The 17,650-nt window shown below is 45.1% G+C and overlaps 2 protein-coding genes across 2 annotated transcripts; both read left to right on the forward strand.

Moving 5' to 3' along the window:
• Nucleotides 1-7,477: 7,477 nt before the first annotated feature.
• Nucleotides 7,478-9,388, forward strand: LOC123164297 (tryptophan decarboxylase 1-like). The gene has a single exon (XM_044581723.1). It carries the CDS (start codon nt 7,577-7,579, stop codon nt 9,107-9,109), a length of 1,533 nt encoding a protein of 510 aa, XP_044437658.1. The 5' UTR covers nt 7,478-7,576; the 3' UTR covers nt 9,110-9,388.
• Nucleotides 9,389-15,937: 6,549 nt separating this feature from the next.
• On the forward strand, nt 15,938-17,015 carry LOC123180117 (pentatricopeptide repeat-containing protein At4g38150). Its single transcript, XM_044592081.1, has one exon. It carries the CDS (start codon nt 16,007-16,009, stop codon nt 16,820-16,822), a length of 816 nt encoding a protein of 271 aa, XP_044448016.1. The 5' UTR covers nt 15,938-16,006; the 3' UTR covers nt 16,823-17,015.
• Nucleotides 17,016-17,650: the final 635 nt, after the last annotated feature.

Genomic DNA, 17,650 nt, shown 5'->3' on the forward strand with positions numbered 1-17,650 from the left:
GCCATTCCTTACCAGTGTTCACGAAGGAATCCATTGCTGGCAGTTTCCATACTTTAGACATTTCTCTGTACAAATCCCGACCTCGTTGGCACCTTAAGAACGGGTGGAAATTATCTTCTACCTCCGTTCCACACACCGGGCAGCCACTTATCGTTTCCAAACCAATTTTGTTCTTGTTCTTTCGTGTTGGGAGGGCATCCGTCGCCAATTGCGGATCGTCGGCGGCACATTACTCTTCCAAATAAGTTTCCAGCAGCTTCTCCCCCCAGAGCTCGAAGTACTGCTAGAAGCCAAATTTGCACCATGAGCTTCATGAAAAGCAAACTGATAAGCTTACTTGACTGAAAAAATTCCATTTTTACTCGGCCCCCAAGCAATCACGTCCTCGTCCAACCTAGGAGACGCCCGTATTTTCATTATCTCAATCACATCTGCATTCAAAAAATGCTGCTGCAGTAAATCTACCTTCCAAGACCCATTGGGATTAAGAAGGTCAGAAAAAAAAGAATGCGGCATCGGCCCTGTAGGGAAATAGGTTTGTACGAAAACGGCCATGGTATCCAATTGTCCCTCCAAATCCGGATGCTCCTTCCATTTCCCACCCTCCATATCAGCCCTTTTTTCAACAGATCAAGACCATGGCTGATAGCTTGCCAAGATGAGGATGCATTACCTGTGAAAACCGTATCCTCCAACTTGCCATAAGGATAATACTTCGCTTTAAGCACCTGGGCACACATGCTCTCCGGTTTTGTTAGTAATCGCCATGCTTGACGAGCTAGCAAAGCTTGATTAAACATCCGGAAATCCCGAAAGCCAACACCACCTCTGTCTTTGGGTTGGAGTAGATGATCCCACCCCTTCCAATGCACTTTACGCTTACCATCCGCTGATCCCCAATAAAAATTCCTCACCATTCTTGTAAGGTCGTCACAAACCGAATATGGGAGTTTGAAAACACCCATAATATAAGTAGGTAAGGACTGTGCTTTGATTTGATTAACACCTCGCGGCCCGGTTGAGCTAGCAGACCGTCATTTGAGTAATACAAGTGTTCCAAAAAAAAAGAGTGCTAGCCAGTTCTGCAGCTGTGTCAGCTTTGGCTGCGATTTCTAAGTGATGCGACGATTGTTTTGTTACTTTTACCGCGTCCGCATGACCAGTCAAAAGTCAAGACAAATTTTTCACCAAAGATACGCCCAGTTTCCTCCGTTGTTATAGTTGAGCATATGAGTGACGAGGAAAGACACGCCTACGTGGTACCCTGTCACCACCTACGGATGTCAAACCCGAACGAACGAATAGGTAACTCTAGCATCGCAGGTTCGAATTATAGTATGGGTATGCAATCATTCTACGTAATTACATATGTACAGCAACTCAGTATATTAACGAAGCTGGTATATGTGCACTACCAAGTCAAGTCGTTGCTGCTTAATTACCCATATTAGCTCATCTCCTTAATTTGTCACTGAAAAAGATCGACAAAAAGCTGTTTCTTGATAACATACATGCGCGTGTGCGTAAGCAGATAAGGGCATGTACAACGCGGCCGCTTAGCTCGGGCGCCAGGGTTGATTTCCTGGCTATTTTGCCTGGTTCCCGCCCGTGACCAGGATTTGGCCTGGCGCCGATGCCAGGTCTGGCGCCGAACGCTCCAGCTCTTTTGCGTTTATTTTTTTAATCACTAAGCGTCTATAGACCTCTACTAGCGTTGGACAGACGGGGACGCTTAAGATCCCATTTTCTCCTTTGCTCAAGCGCCTGAATAAGCGTCGCCCATTGAAGATGCCCTAAGCACGGTAAACAGAGTAGGTTTTCTTTCATTGACACAGTAACTACCTAGCTACCAAGTCATACTCAAGTGAGAAAGTCAGAATATTTGTACAGCTCCGGTGCAACGCGTGCACCTAACAGATTGATTTTTTTTTTTGAGGGATAACAGATTGATATTTTAGCTCAAACTCGGACAATTTCGGAGCAAATGAATTAGGTTTTCCAGCTGTATGAAGCCACGTTGCGTCCGTAACTTGAGTGCGTAGCTATTCCCTGGAAGTGTAGCATTATTGTTTCTTAAAGGGCCTAAGGGCATCTACAATGCAGGCGCTAACGCCAGGCGCCAGGGTCAGGATCCTGGTCGTTTCCTCCTAATCCCGTTCAAATCCCGAAATTTCGTTAGCATCGATGCCATAAGAGTCGTCCGGCGCTAAACGAGCTGCCTATTTTATTTTTTGCGCATGGCGCCCGTACGCTCGCTCCCAGCGTTGCATGCCTGGACTCCAAGCGAGGCGCTAGGAGAAAAATCCTTTTTTATTCCTAATCAAGCACCTGATTAGGCGTCTAGCATTGAACATGCCCTAAGAGCATCTTCAACTAGTCCCTTTTCCCATGAAAAAATATCTGATTTAGGAGAGTAAATAGCATAAAACTACAAATTTACAGGTTAGGGTTCCAAAAAACAACTGAATATTTTTTTCGCTAATAACTACCAGTCAGGGATGACTGTTTCAAAAAATTTAATTGTCCAGTGCTTTATTATTGATCGTGATTATGACAATTGGGGCCCGCACGTAAGAAAATTGATTGTTTGACTATTTGTTTGACCGTTAAATGACATCTGAGGCCATATGTCAATGTCTCTGCAAACTTAAAAAAGCAATCAGCTCCTCCAAACAAATTGAAAAACGCCATCGGGTCCCTCCCGTGCTCAAGATCCAGAGGAGCGCACCCGCCGCTGTGCTCGCCACGAAGCTCCCTCCCGCCGCGGCGTCCGGTGCGCATAGCCGCGGAGCTCCCTTCCAGCGCCGCCGCACAGCTCCCTCCCGTCGTCCGTCGCCCGCCCAGTGCGCTCCGCCGCGGAGCTCCCTTCCCGCGTGCGTGCCGGCTGCCGCCTCCACCTGCCGGCGAGCTGCGCCTGCAGCCGCCGTGAGCTCCCCACCATGCGTCCTCTCCCTCTCCCTCTTTCCAGGACGCGGCGGCCCGAGCCCCTGGCCATGGCGCTCGGCTGGCGGCAGCCCATGCCCCTGGGTGCGGCGGCGGCCGGAATCCCTGCCCCTAGCCATGGCGCGTAGTTGGCGGCGGCTCGTGCTCCTGGGTGCCGGCTGCTCCTCGCGCGATGCTCCTTCCCGGAGTCAGCCCTGGCTTGGCGTGTGGTGGGGTGGCGGAGGTGGTGGAGCTCGGGCCTTGGCCAGGAGGAGAAGGGAGAGAAGAAAAAGATAAGAGGAAGAAGAAGGATCTTACATGTGGGTCCCATATGTAAGATAACGGTCAAAGAAAACAGTCAAACAAACAGAATGTTTAAGAGTGGGCCTGACCCGTCAGAATACGGTTTAAACTGCTAGTGACGAGCGTTTTGGGTTTTTTAAAACAGCCGACTCCTGACTTGATAGTTATCAGCGAAAAAAATATTTGGTAGTTTTTTGTAACCCTAGCCTGTAAGTTAATAGTTTTATGCTATTTACTCGATGTAGGAGGAGTTGGGCAAAATAATGTTTCAACATGTCTCGTAAGCATGGAATTTTTAAGGGCCCCGTATAAACAGTAGAACTTTCTCTGCATACAGGGAAAATAGCCCTTTTCGTAAACTTTTCCGTAAAAGTGCCACATCAGCACGCCCCCGCCATCAACCATCACCGCCGCGCCACCTGACCACCCGCACGCCGCTGACCACCGCCATCTTGTTTACGCTGCCGCCGCGTCACCATAAAAAACTGCATTTAGGGAAAGTTTTTAAGGGATTTGTTGGAGATGCTCACCAGCAAACCACTCCTAAATTATATGAACACCCCATAAATTCTATTTTTCAGGAAGATTTTTATGGGACTTTTTGGAGATGCTCTAAGGTCATATATTAATTATCACATGTCCTTACAAACACAATCTTATCGTTTTCATTAGTTAATGGAAGGGTTTCCCCTCTGTTCCACCTTTTTTTTACTGATGAAACCAAAAGTGTTGTTTGCATTACTTCCACAAACCAAAAGAAAATGTGCATCAATGGATCACATTAATCCAAATGCAGCCCATATTTGAACTCCTAAGCCTTAGAAAACTACTCAACTCATAACTTGTCGTCCACTCATCAAGCCTCCTTTTCTCACTTTTCTTTACAAAGGCCAAAGACCATATATTAAATAGTAGATGCTTTTAAAAACACTCCTACGTAAACTGAACATCCAAGTATTTGAGGCGTTGAGCACTCCTAATCTTCTTCTACCCATCTCTCTTAGAGTATTGATTTTGTCCTTTAGAGAGTGCACGTTCTCTTTAGAAAACTCATAACCAGGTTTAAAAAAATGCAAAATCAATCCAAACCAAATTGGTGTAGGTATTAGAGTGATTCATATGCTAAAATGCCTTGATGAAAAGTGGAGAGCTAAATAAATCTTTTGTTATTTTTGCATAGCTCACAAATGAATTGGGATTTTCAAGAAACTTGAATTGGAAACGAATTTGAATCATTAGCATGTGTTTTTTGTTGGATTTTTAGAATGAATGTGTTTTTTTCTTTTTGAAAAAGGAGGATGTGCTCCCGAGCAAACTTGATGGGTCCCACTCTCTCGTAACGCTACATCCCTTAATTCCCATCTGCGACTCTCCGTGTGTCAGCCTACCCTTTGCTTGGCCCATCATGTTATGCTGGAGCTTTAGTAGCCAATCAAATTGTGCCCTCGCCCCTCATCTCGCGGGCGGTTGCCATTTGTCAAAGCGGTGGCCTTTGCGGCGCCTATGACAAGTAAGAGTAGAGAAGAAGAACAATAAGAAGAATCACAAAAGTTCAACTTTATGATCAACTTTTACATTAATTGACAAATCAGTTTGCATTTGATAATAAATTGGGGAACTATTTTTTGGGTCCCTTGATTACTTGTAAAGTTCAGATTTTGTACCTTAACTTTAGACCGATAACTTTGACCCCATTAACTTTCGGTACTTGACAAATTTGGCCCTTGGCCTTAACCAAAGTGATATGCATGATCATCTGGTGATATTTTATCACATGTGGCAAACCATAGAGCACAATATAGAAACATATATGCAGGAAAATGGCAATAAAGAATGGAACAATGAAAGACGCTCAGAAATACAAAAATGGAGGAAATTTGAAAATAAAATATTAAAATGTGACCAAGTATCAACAACATTCTAGAAAAGCTACTAAAACTATGGGATTTAGTAATATAATATTTTTAAAAGATTTAAGAAAAATAATCTTTAGGGCAGATCATGAAAAAGTATAACATTAATTCATATAACTCATCATATCTTTTCTTTCAATAATGTTCCTAAACTGTTTGGTAGTTCTCACGAACATCTAGTTGTTTGCACAATATTTGTGGATTGTTATATTCTATAAAAGTCCAACTTTCTTATTTTGTCAATAAATTGTAGGGTATTCCAATAGTTCTCTCGAATATTTCGATTTATCCTGTATGTTTTTTGTTTCAAAGCACTCACCACTTTCGAAGGAAATATACCGAATGCTACTATTCTAAATTTTCTGACCTTTTCTGCCAACATTATGTGTTGCATAGGTTGTCATTTGTGCTAAAATTGGCGTCACTACCTCAATTAGATGGCTAACAAGGGTTAAGGACAACGGCGGAGGTACACGAGAAGTTGGGGGGTGGGGCAGAAAATATGAATGCTTAGGGTGAGCAAATAACTCATCTGGTTAGGGAGCCAAATGGCTCTTTGCATATTAGATTCGACTGAAGTCAAATCTAATAAAGTTTGACCAAGTCTACAGAAAACAATATGAACATTTACAATAGCAGATATATAAGATGCGATAATATATTCAATGATGAATCTAATGGTATTGATTTGGTATTGTATACGTTAATATTTTTATCTATAAACTTGGTCAAAGTTTACAAAATTTGACTTCAGACAAAGCTAATATGCGAAGTAAATAAAGTGAAGAGAGTATATATTGAGATTTATCGACTAAAAATAAACTAGTTTGACAATAGTTAGATTCCATTTTTTTGGTATATTTGTGGTGAATTATTTAACTTGAAACGGTCACTTCTACTCTTTTCCAAATAAAAGCCATCCATCCTACGAAAAGCTTTTAGAACTACCGACCTACTTTCCGAAATCTAAGCATTAGTCAAAATTAGCACAGACCTTCGCTACCTAACAAGATACTTGACGAAATCAATCGCGTCAGCGATGACTGGTCTTGCCAGGAATTAATCAACCACATATGCACGCATGCCACGAGAAGAAGGGTTCGGTGTTACTGATAGAAATCCCACTGTACGATGTATAGCAACCAAGTGTCCCACTGTACAGCAACCAAGTGTTCCATGTTGAATTGATCACGTGTGCTTGCGCCTTGAATGGTTCGAAACGCTTGCTCAGTCAGATTGGGTTCAGAATGACGAATTGATCCAACGTGGTTTAACCTTTTTCTTTTCTTTTACTACACATGACATGATAACATATGTACAGTAGTATGTTTTTCTCCGAGTTAATACCATATGTACTTGTACTTTAAAGAATGGTTTGAACTCTACTTTTGGATGCCGGCTGTTCAAGTTCTGTAGCTTTGCTAGCAGCTCCCGTAGGAATAAATGAAATAACCAAAGTAGTCGACCTATAGCTGATTTTCACGGTACTGGTAATCCTGCCGGTGCAAAGCACAACTCCAACATAAATTGCATAAATGATAACGCAAATTTAAAAGAAGCAGAACACAATCATATGGGTGGCCAAACATACAAAGACCTTCAGACTGGCTGATTCTGAAGGTTAGTTGAAGAATTTTAAGATTACTTGTTAAAATAAACCAAGAGACTGATGATTACAAACAATATCGTTGGCACAGAGGTGAGATACACTATGATCTCATCCAAAGTCCTCGTTGTATTTTGAATCAGTCATTGACCATAAATTTAACTAGCAAAAAGTTATACATAAATAAAAATTTATACCATTTGAGACATATTTATAAAAAGTTCTAAAAAGTGTTATTTTTAATACATAAAATTTATGCTTTACTAGTTAAATTTACAATCAAAGTTTGACACAAAATAGCAGGGAATAATAAACCGTGACAAAGGGATATACTCTACATGGAGTTCACGCCGCGCAAACATGATATATGCATGCAGTTAATAACGGAAAAACGAAAGGATTTTTTTTCTTCTGTGGTGACGAAAATGGTCCATGTACGTAGCAGACTAGCAGCCGACTGGTTGGCAATTTACGAACGTTACCACGACGGGGGCTGCTGGTAGAGCGTTCATCTGGACCCGAATTGAATAGTCGAGTTGACCAGCAGACTGGTGTCGCGGGCGCTCGACCTCGCATCCCTACCAACCCATGCATGCACTTTCCTAGCAGCGTACGATAAACGCACGCGACCGGGACTCATCCAACGCCCAGCCCGCCACGCCGTTTCCCGCATCCAACTGGTATATATACCTTCGCCTATGTACTTCATCCTCCAACCCAAACCAACCTAGCTAATTACTACAACCTCTCCGCTGCTTCTTCCTGCTCTCCGGCAGCAAAGCTAGCTACCTCCACTTCATTGATCAAGCCACACAGTCTTGCTCCTAAAAGAATGGGCAGCTTGGACACCAACCCAATGGCCTTCTCCGCCTTGCCCAACGACAAGGCAGCGTTCGAGCCGCTAAACCCCGAAGATGTCCGCGCATACCTCCACAAGGCCGTCGACTTCATCTCCGACTACTACACCAACGTCGAGTCCATGCCCGTTCTCCCTAACGTGAAGCCGGGATACCTGCAGGACGAGCTCAGCGCGTCCCCGCCGACCTACTCGGCGCCCTTCGATGTCACCATGAAGGAGCTCAGGACATCCGTCGTCCCTGGCATGACGCACTGGGCTAGCCCCAACTTCTTCGCCTTTTTCCCCTCCACCAACAGCGCCGCGGCAATCGCCGGCGACCTCATCGCCTCCGCCATGAACACCGTCGGGTTCACATGGCAGGCCTCTCCCGCGGCCACCGAGATGGAGGTTCTCGCGCTCGACTGGCTTGCGCAGCTCCTTCGCCTGCCAACCACCTTCATGAATCGCACAAGCACTGGCCGCGGCACTGGTGGTGGTGTCATCCTCGGCACCACGAGCGAAGCAATGCTCGTCACGCTGGTCGCCGCCCGTGACGCCGCGTTGCGTAGAAGCGGCTCTGTCGGCGTGGCCGACCTGCCGCGCTTGACTGTGTATGCTGCCGACCAGACCCACTCCACGTTCTTCAAGGCATGCCGCCTTGCAGGCTTCGACCCCGCCAACATCCGCTCCATCCCTACTGGGTCGGAAACCGACTACGGACTCGACCCGACCAAGCTTCTCGAGATCATGCAAGCTGATACCGATGCCGGTCTCGTGCCAACATATGTCTGCGCCACAGTGGGCACAACGTCTTCCAACGCCGTCGACCCGGTGGGTGCCGTCGCTGACGTTGCCGCCCTTTTCAATGTGTGGGTCCATGTCGACGCTGCCTACGCTGGCAGTGCGTGCATCTGCCCGGAGTTCCGCCACCATCTCGATGGCGTCGAGCGCGTGGACTCCATTAGCATGAGCCCACACAAATGGCTTCTCACATGCCTCGATTGCACCTGTCTCTATGTCCGCGATGCTCACCGCCTAAGTGACTCGTTGGAGACCAACCCGGAGTACCTAAAGAATGATGCTACAGACTCGGGCGAGGTCACCGATCTTAAGGACATGCAGGTCGGCGTCGGTCGGCGGTTCCGTGGGCTCAAGCTCTGGATGGTCATGCGCACATATGGTACCGCAAAGCTCCAAGAGCACATCCGTAGCGACGTCGCCATGGCGAAGATGTTTGAAGATTTTGTTCGTGCCGATGACAGGTTCGAGGTGGTCGTACCAAGGAACTTTGCTCTCGTGTGTTTCAGGATCAAGGCAACTGGCGCCATGACAGAGGAGGATGCCGATGAGGCCAACCGTGTGCTCATGGAGAATCTGAATAAGACCGGTAAGGCTTATCTTGCACACACGGTGGTTGGTGATAGGTTCGTGCTTCGGTTCGCCGTGGGGTCGTCCCTGCAGGAGGAGAGGCATGTGAGGAGTGCCTGGGACCTCATCAAGAAGACTACTAGCAGTATCATGGATTAAGTGAATGGACCTACAGATGCACAAAGTTCCAGAAGCCACACAAATCCCTATATTTGGGGTATAATTATTATTTTGTATTTATCTTTTTTTTCTATGATTCGGATTATTATTACTTTGCACATTTGGTTCTTATTCCGTTTTGTGATCTATATCGGCCGAGGATATATGTATAGGAGGCCGGTACCAAAGAAATTGATTAGATTGTAAGAATTGCTTATATTGCAAGAACATGAGATATTATTCTTTATATTGTACTCTAGTATAAATATATGGGAGTGACTTATAGTAGGTGACTGCTTTTTTGTTTTGGATCACTCACTTTCTTGTTAGACCGTGAGATTATTGCAACATGTTTTTTTATAAACTCATGAAGCCTCTATTAATTTGTCACAATGTTTTATAAGGATGAAAGTAAGATCACCGGGCTAGCCTAACCAAACATGACGTTGAGTCCCTAAAGTAAGATCATGCTTCATTAGCTTGTGAGCCCCGACATTTGAGGTCCTAAACACCTAAACAAAATTACAACTAATAAAAACCACTTCCCTAATGATAGCACCGTAACTTGCAACACTCTGCTGGTTTATGTATTTACGACCGCCTTACAGTCCAAAGCCGCCTGAATCCTCTGGGTGTACAGATCATCGGCGATGGACAACGCTTTCCTTACCACCAAAGCTTCAAGGGTTCTTGGGTCAGAGATCTTTGATCCCACTATGGCCGAAGCTCCTAGAAACATCCAAAGGTCATCGTTGCACACTACCAGAACTGCTTTCACCACACCATTCCTTGTCAAAGCCACATAAATGTTAACCTTGGTAATATTTTCGGGAGGGACCAACCAATGTTTTGGTCTGTTTCCCGCAAACCGGAGGCAAACTTGAAGGAAATATGCCCTAGAGGCAATAATAAAGTTATTATTTATTTCCTTATTCTCATGATAAATGTTTATTATTCATGCTAGAATTGTATTAACCGGAAACATAATACATGTGTGAATACATAGACAAACATAGTGTCACTAGTATGCCTCTACTTGACTAGCTCGTTGATCAAAGATGGTTATGTTTCCTAGCCATAGACATGAGTTGTTATTTGATTAACGGGATCACATCATTAGGAGAATGATGTGATTGACTTGACCCATTCCGTTAGCTTAGCACACGATCGTTTAGTATTCTGCTATTGCTTTCTTCATGACTTATACATGTTCCTATGACTATGAGATTATGCAACTCCCGTTTACCGGAGGAACACTTTGTGTGCTACCAAATGTCACAACGTAACTGGGTGATTATAAAGGTGCTCTACAGGTGTCTCCAAAGGTACTTGTTGCGTTGGCGTATTTCGAGATTAGGATTTGTCACTCCGATTGTCGGAGAGGTATCTCTGGGCCCACTCGGTAATGCACATCACTATAAGCCTTGCAATCATTGAAACTAATGAGTTAGTTGCGGGATGATGTATTACAGAACGAGTAAAGAGACTTGCCGGTAACGAGATTGAACTAGGTATTGAGATACCGATGATCGAATCTCGGGCAAGTAACATACCGATGACAAAGGGAACAACGTATGTTGTTATGCGGTTTGACCGATAAAGATCTTCGTAGAATATGTGGGAGCCAATATGAGCATCCAGGTACCGCTATTGGTTATTGACCGGAGATGTGTCTCGGTCATGTCTACATAGTTCTCGAACCCGTAGGGTCCGCACGCTTAAAGTTCGATGGCGGTTATATTATGAGTTTATGTGTTTTGATGTACCGAAGGTAGTTCGGAGTCCCGGATGAGATCGGGGACATGACGAGGAGTCTCTAAATGGTCGAGACGTAAAGATCGATATATTGGATGACTATATTCGGACATCATAAAGGTTCCGAGTGATTCGGGTATTTTTTTGGAGTACCGGAGAGTTACGGGAATTCGCCGGGGAGTATATGGGCCTTATTGGGCTTTAGGGGAAAGAGAGAGGAGAGGCTGCATGCCCCCCCCCAAGGCCTAGTCCGAATTGGACTAGGGGGAGGGGCTGCGCCCCCTCCTTCCTTCTCTTCTCTCTCCCCTTTCCTTGACTCCTACTCCTACTACTTGGAGGGGGGGGATCCTACTCCCGGTGGGAGTAGGACCCCTCCTAGGGCGCGCCATAGAGAGGGCCGGCCCTCCCCCTCCTCCACTCCTTTATATACGGGGAGGGGGGCACCCCTTGGAGACACAACAATTGATCTCTTGATCTCTTAGCCGTGTGCAGTGCCCCCCTCCACCATAATCCACCTCGATAATATTGTAGCGGTGCTTAGGCGAAGCCCTGCGTTGGTAGAACATCATCATCGTCACCACACCGTCATGCTGACGAAACTCTCCCTCAACACTCGACTGGATCGGAGTTCGAGGGACGTCATCGAGTTGAACGTGTGCAGAACTCGGAGGTGCCGTGCGTTCGGTACTTGATCGGTCGGATCGTGAAGACGTACGGCTACATCAACCGCGTTGTGCTAACGCTTCCGTTTTCGGTCTACGAGGGTACGTGGACACACTCTCCCCTCTCGTTGCTATGCATCACCATGATCTTGCGTGTGCGTAGGGATTTTTTTGAAATTACTACGTTCCCTAACAGTGGCATCAGAGCCTGATTTTATGCGTAGATGTTATATGCACGAGTAGAACACAAGTGAGTTATGGGCGATATAAGTCATACTGCTTACCAGCATGTCATACTTTGGTTCGGCGGTATTGTTGGATGAAGCGGCCCGGACCGACATTACGCGTACGCTTATGCGAGACTGGTTTTACCGCCGTGCTATGCACACAGGTGACTAGCGGGTGTCAGTTTCTCCAACATTAGTTGAACCGAGTATGGCTACGCCCGGTCCTTGCGAAGGTTAAAACAACACCAACTTCACAAACTATCGTTGTGGTTTTGATGTGTAGGTAAGAACGGTTCTTGCTCAGCCCGAAGCAGCCACGTAAAATTTGCAACAACAAAGTAGAGGACGTCTAACTTGTTTTTGCAGGGCATGTTATGATGTGATATGGTCAAGGCATGGTACTATATTTTATTGTATGAGATGATCATGTTTTGTAACCGAGTTATCGGCAACTGGCAGGAGCCATATGGTTGTCGCTTTATTGTATGCAATGCAATCGCCCTGTAATTGCTTTACTTTATCACTAAGCGGTAGCGATAGTCGTAGAAGCAATAGTTGAAGAGAAGACAACGATGCTACGATGGAGATCAAGGTGTCGCACCGGTGACGATGGTGATCATGACGGTGCTTCAGAGATGGAGATCACAAGCACAAGATGATGATGGCCATATCATATCACTTATATTGATTGCATGTGATGTTTATCTTTTATGCATCTTATTCTGCTTAGATCGACGGTAGCATTATAAGATGATCTCTCACTAAATTATCAAGGTATAAGTGTTCTCCCTGAGTATGCACCGTTGCGAAAGTTCTTCGTGCTGAGACACCACGTGATGATCGGGTGTGATAGGCTCTACGTTCAAATACAACGGGTGCAAAACAGTTGCACACGCGGAATACTCAGGTTAAACTTGACGAGCCTAGCATATAACAGATATGGCCTCGGAACACTGAGACCGAAAGGTTGAGCGTGAATATGAGGGTACGTGGACACACTCTCCCCTCTCGTTGCTATGCATGACCATGATCTTGCGTGTGCGTAGGAATTTTTTTTAAATTACTACGTTCCCCAACAAAACTGGGGGCTTCACGGGAGTCTGGACCATCGCCACATAGGAATCTGATACCCCGGGCCTACTCAAATCCCCCTCTCGGTCCACTTTTCTACCACTCCGGCCCTCCCCTCTTGCTTTCATCCGCACCCTTCGTCTGTCGTCGCCGTTGTACTCTCTGGCCGCCGCCTAGGCATCCACGGATGCCTGCAATCCCCACCCACATGCCTACACGTCTTGGACTACGCCATCGTCCACCCAGGATCCCTCTATAGCTAGGTATTTTCTGCCCCCACCTCACATCGTCCATGGCGGACTCCACGCCTGATAGTCGTTCGATCAAATGCCATTGAGCTTTTTTGTTGAACCTATTGTTGTGTTTCTAGAGTAAGCATGATGGCAGGGTACTCGGTGATCGAGGATGAGTTGTTGTGCGATGCGTGGTTGGCCGTATCTGCGGACTTTGTGGGCATGATTCAAGGGGGCTCGACCTTTTTGGCAAAACGTGCATGCTTTGTTTCATGAGCAAAAGAACTCTATGCCCTACGACATGCATGTCATTCATGAACGCAATGCGAAGTCGCTAACGCATCAGTGGTGCACCATCTCTAACTCTTCGTGAACTTTTGCGATGTGATTATAGAGTGGAGATAATTAATGTGGCCATCGGGCTCGTCAACCATGGAGATCATAAGGTTTGCCTCTTGTCGCTCTACATGTTGGTCAACTCGTTGATTCACTCAATGTTACAACTTGATGATCATCACATTGCATAGCCTAGATGCGTCGGCGTGCCCTACCGAAGGACCAAGGGCGGGCCATTTACGCTCATACATTGTTTGATGAAGCTCAAGGGAAACTATGTGTAGGATGGCATGTGCTAGTTTTGAATCTAATATCCTTGAATTTGGAATCAATGAATTCGGAAAAGTTGTTAAACATCCTGCTATCTCAAATATGATATTTGCATTTGAACTATTGTTGTACTAGGGATATTTGCATGTTACTTATGGATAAAAAGGGCGAACATTTAGGAGACAAGGTAAGATGCCCGGCTCCCGCGTCAATGTCCGCGGACTAGTCCAACTAGCTTATTTCGGTTTTGGGAAGGTTCAACCTTCCCAAACCGGTTTTTCTTTTTCTTTCTTTTCTTTTTTGTTTCAGTTATTTCTCCTTTTCTTTTTGTGTTTTCCTTTATTTTTTATTTCTGTTTTCCTTTCTTTTTTAATTTTCATTATTTCGTTCCCAAATTCATGAAAAATTTCTGAAATCCGAAAACATTTTTTAAACAGCTGAATATTTTTTATCATTCGACATTTTTTCAAATTGGTTGAACATTTTATGAACTTCAAAATTGTTCATAAAATTAAAAAAAAGGTTCATCATATTTAAAAAAAATCATCATATTCAGAAAAATTTATAGAATTGAGAAAATGTTCTTTAATTCATTGTTCATCAGATTTAAAAAAATCATTGAATTTAACGTTTTTTCATAAAATACCAAAAGTGTTCACCAAATATTCAATTTTTCATGAAAATAAAAAACCATTTATTTTGAGTTTCTGAACATTGTTTTTCAGTAGTGAACATTTTTTATTTTTTTTCCAAAATCCCAAACTTTTTTTAAAGAAGCAAAGAAAAACAGAAAAAGAAAAAACATAAGAGCCCCTCCCCGCACCTGGGCCAGCCCTAGTTTGAGCGTTGGGGGCGGGGGGAAGGGGGTTCTCGCCGCACCTTTTCCCAGCATCCCAGTGCGTGGAATAGGAGCTCCCAGCTGCGGCGTTTGCCGAGACAGCCTTCGGAAACCCACAAAAATATTCCTCCAAACCTAGCAAGCACACCTCTCTCCCGGAACCAGCAACTCTCCGCCGTCGCATCAGTGCCTGCAGACTGAGCCATTTTCTATAATTATTTTTGAGTGTTGAGGAATTAGGGAATAAAAAAGTGTGAACATTTAGGGGACAATGTTGGATGCCGGCTCCCGCATCAATGTCCTTGGACTGGGCCACTAGCTTATTTTCGGTTTTGGGAAGGCTCTAGAACCTTCCCGAACTGGGTTTTTTGGGGTTTTCTCCTTTTCTTTTTTCCTTTTGTTTTTTAAGTCCCATTTTTTCTTTCTTTTTTCATTTTCTTTTTTCTCCAAATTCACAAACGTTTTTGGAAATACTGGAATTTTGTAAAATCCGTGATTTCTTTCAAATTGTTCGAAAATTTTATGAAATTCAAAATTTGTTCATAGAATTCAAAAAATGTTAATCAAAATTTTTAAAAATGTTCATGATTTTTTTAAATGTTCATTATATTCAAAATTGTTCATATAATTCGAAAATGTTCTTGCATCCAATATGTGTTCATCAAATTCGAAAAATGGTCATTGAATTTAAATTTAGTTCATGAAATGCCAAAATGTTCATCTAAATTCACAATTGTTCATGAAAATTCAAAATTTGTTCATAGAAAACAAAAAATTTGTTTCAGTTCTAGGCGATCAGCCAGTGTGGCAATAGCCATTAGTTCTTGCGAGTATGAATTGATGAATGTGTATGTTTGCTGAGGGCTCTTTTCTCCTTGCATACCATATGGACCAGAGTGTGACAACTAGCCTAGTGAATTGCTCGTGGCTCGAGTCGTCGTGTAGTTCGTCGAACACCCAGTTCTTCGCACCTGGCTCTCGGTTGTCAGTCATCTTCTCCATCAAATTCACATCGGATAGAGCCCACACGAACCTTGCCATAGTGCAGCACAGGAGTGCATGTCTCCAGGAATCCTCTGCACCGCAGAGAGGGAAAGCGTCAACAAAGGACATGCTTTGCGTTTTAGAGTGTCCGTGGTTGGCAGAGAATGTCTTGTCAACCTCCATAGAAACACCTTGATCTTTGATGCCATGCCTATCTTTAGTTTAGGGCCGAGTTTGTTTGAAAAATCTGTGTGAATCAAAATCAGATCCAATCTGTGTGAATCAAAATCACGAAGGGGGTCGACACACGCAGAAAGATCAATTGGCTGAGCCCAAGCGTTTCTGTTTGTTTGAACCAAAATCATCACCATGCGTCCGGGCTGTACTAGCAGATCCGATGGCCATCGTGTGCTTGCTTGCCATCCGACGGTCTACAAGTCCAAGGATCGGTAGTAGTCTGTCTCGCACCCCGTGAGTGGAGCCCAGGGACTCGACCACAGCGTGCCCCGCCGCTCCCTCCTATGGCCACCGCCGCCGCCATCCGCCGCCTCCTCCGTCCCACCTCCTCCACCGCCTTGTCCCGTGCCCGCCGCATCCTCTCCTCCACCGCTTCTTCACCGCCAAACCGCAGCCCCAACACGAACAGCCCCGTCTCCTTCGACTGGTCCGACGACGACGAGAGTTCCCCCGCACCTCCACCCGCATCCCCGGCAAAGAACCCCACTCTGCCGCCGCCATACGACCCCTTCAGCAAGAAGCCCGCCGTGGCCGACCCACCCGACCCCACCAACCTTCAGGAGGTCTTCCATCAGATGCGAGCCGGAGGGCTCACCGACTATGCCATCAAGATGTTCGACGGATTGTCCAAGGACGGGCTCACGCACGAAGCGTTGGCTCTCTTCTCGGTCATCAAGGATAAGGGCGCCATGCCCGATGTCGTCGCCCACACCGCCGTCCTTGAGGCCTACGCCAACGCCGGCCCCGCCCACTGGCGCGACGCCGTGCGCACCTACAAGCGCATGCTCTCAAGCGGGGTCGCGCCGAACGCGTACACCATGGCCGTGCTCATCAAGGGGCTTGCGGCGAGCGACCGGTGTGCGGAGGCAGGCAAGTACCTGCTGGAGATGCTCGACCGTGGGATGCGACCCAATGTGGAGACGTGCCTGGCTGCCTTTGAGGCGCACGTCAGGATGGACAAGGTGGAAGAGGGGAAGGCTCTGCTGGAGACAATGAAGAAGAAGGGGTTCGTGTTGGATGAGGAGGCAGTGCGCAGCGGCACGGTCAAGCGGGGGCATGTCTTCAGGGGTGTCATGAGCCTGCTCTTTGGGAAGTCATAATTAATGGTACGCACCACTGTTCTGTTGATATAAATAGGGCGTGTTGTTGCATGAACACTTGTTGGTTTGTAATTTGCCAGGATTCTACTTGAAATCGAAATGTCTACTGGATGTCTGTTGCACAGGAGACAGGACAGGGTTGATATCCTGTCTTCCATGGCTTGCTTCTCCCTTATGATTAGTGTTTGAAGTTTGTTGTGTTTTTTTTTTAATTTGAATGATGATGCATGCATTTTAATCAGTTGTGAAACTGATTCCCATTAATCATAGACTCGTAGTGATGATAGTAATTGAGACTTCAGAATAGGTATTGGGCAAGATTATCTCTATTGCTCTGAACTAGCATTAACATGGATATAATTTTTATCATGACCAGCACACACACACTCTCATGATCTTTATGGTTACGCTATTTGAAGCTGTTGTGGCAGCATCAGCAGGAACAAAACCGTTGGTGGAGAAGTATCTGATTCAAAATTTCAAATACAAAGATTTCATCCTTCCTCTCTCCATATAAACATAGCATATCTTGGTGTTCTAAATTGGATTTATCTTTGTTCTGTACCATGTTATCTTCATTCATGCCTTATTTCAGCTCTGTGGTAATATATTGAGGGTGACATCAAAACCGGAATCCTTGATAATCAAATCAGGGATATACCCACTGGATATACCAGAGATCGGTATTCAGCGTGATGGTATGCTGATAAACGTTTGACTAACAAATTAATGCTAGTTCAATTTTGTTATCATGGTAATATTTGACAAGGTGTAATAGTTTCATAGCCTCATAGTCATAGGTAACTCAGTGAACCTTGTATTTTACTT

Source organism: Triticum aestivum, chromosome 1D, assembly GCF_018294505.1.
Source record: "Triticum aestivum cultivar Chinese Spring chromosome 1D, IWGSC CS RefSeq v2.1, whole genome shotgun sequence".
Classification (NCBI taxonomy): Eukaryota; Viridiplantae; Streptophyta; class Magnoliopsida; order Poales; family Poaceae; genus Triticum; species Triticum aestivum.

Excerpts from the sequence above, each read along its gene's own strand:
- LOC123180117 (XM_044592081.1), top strand. The coding sequence starts at position 16,007 with ATGGCCACCGCCGCCGCCATCCGCCGCCTCCTCCGTCCCACCTCCTCC.
- LOC123164297 (XM_044581723.1), top strand. The coding sequence starts at position 7,577 with ATGGGCAGCTTGGACACCAACCCAATGGCCTTCTCCGCCTTGCCCAAC.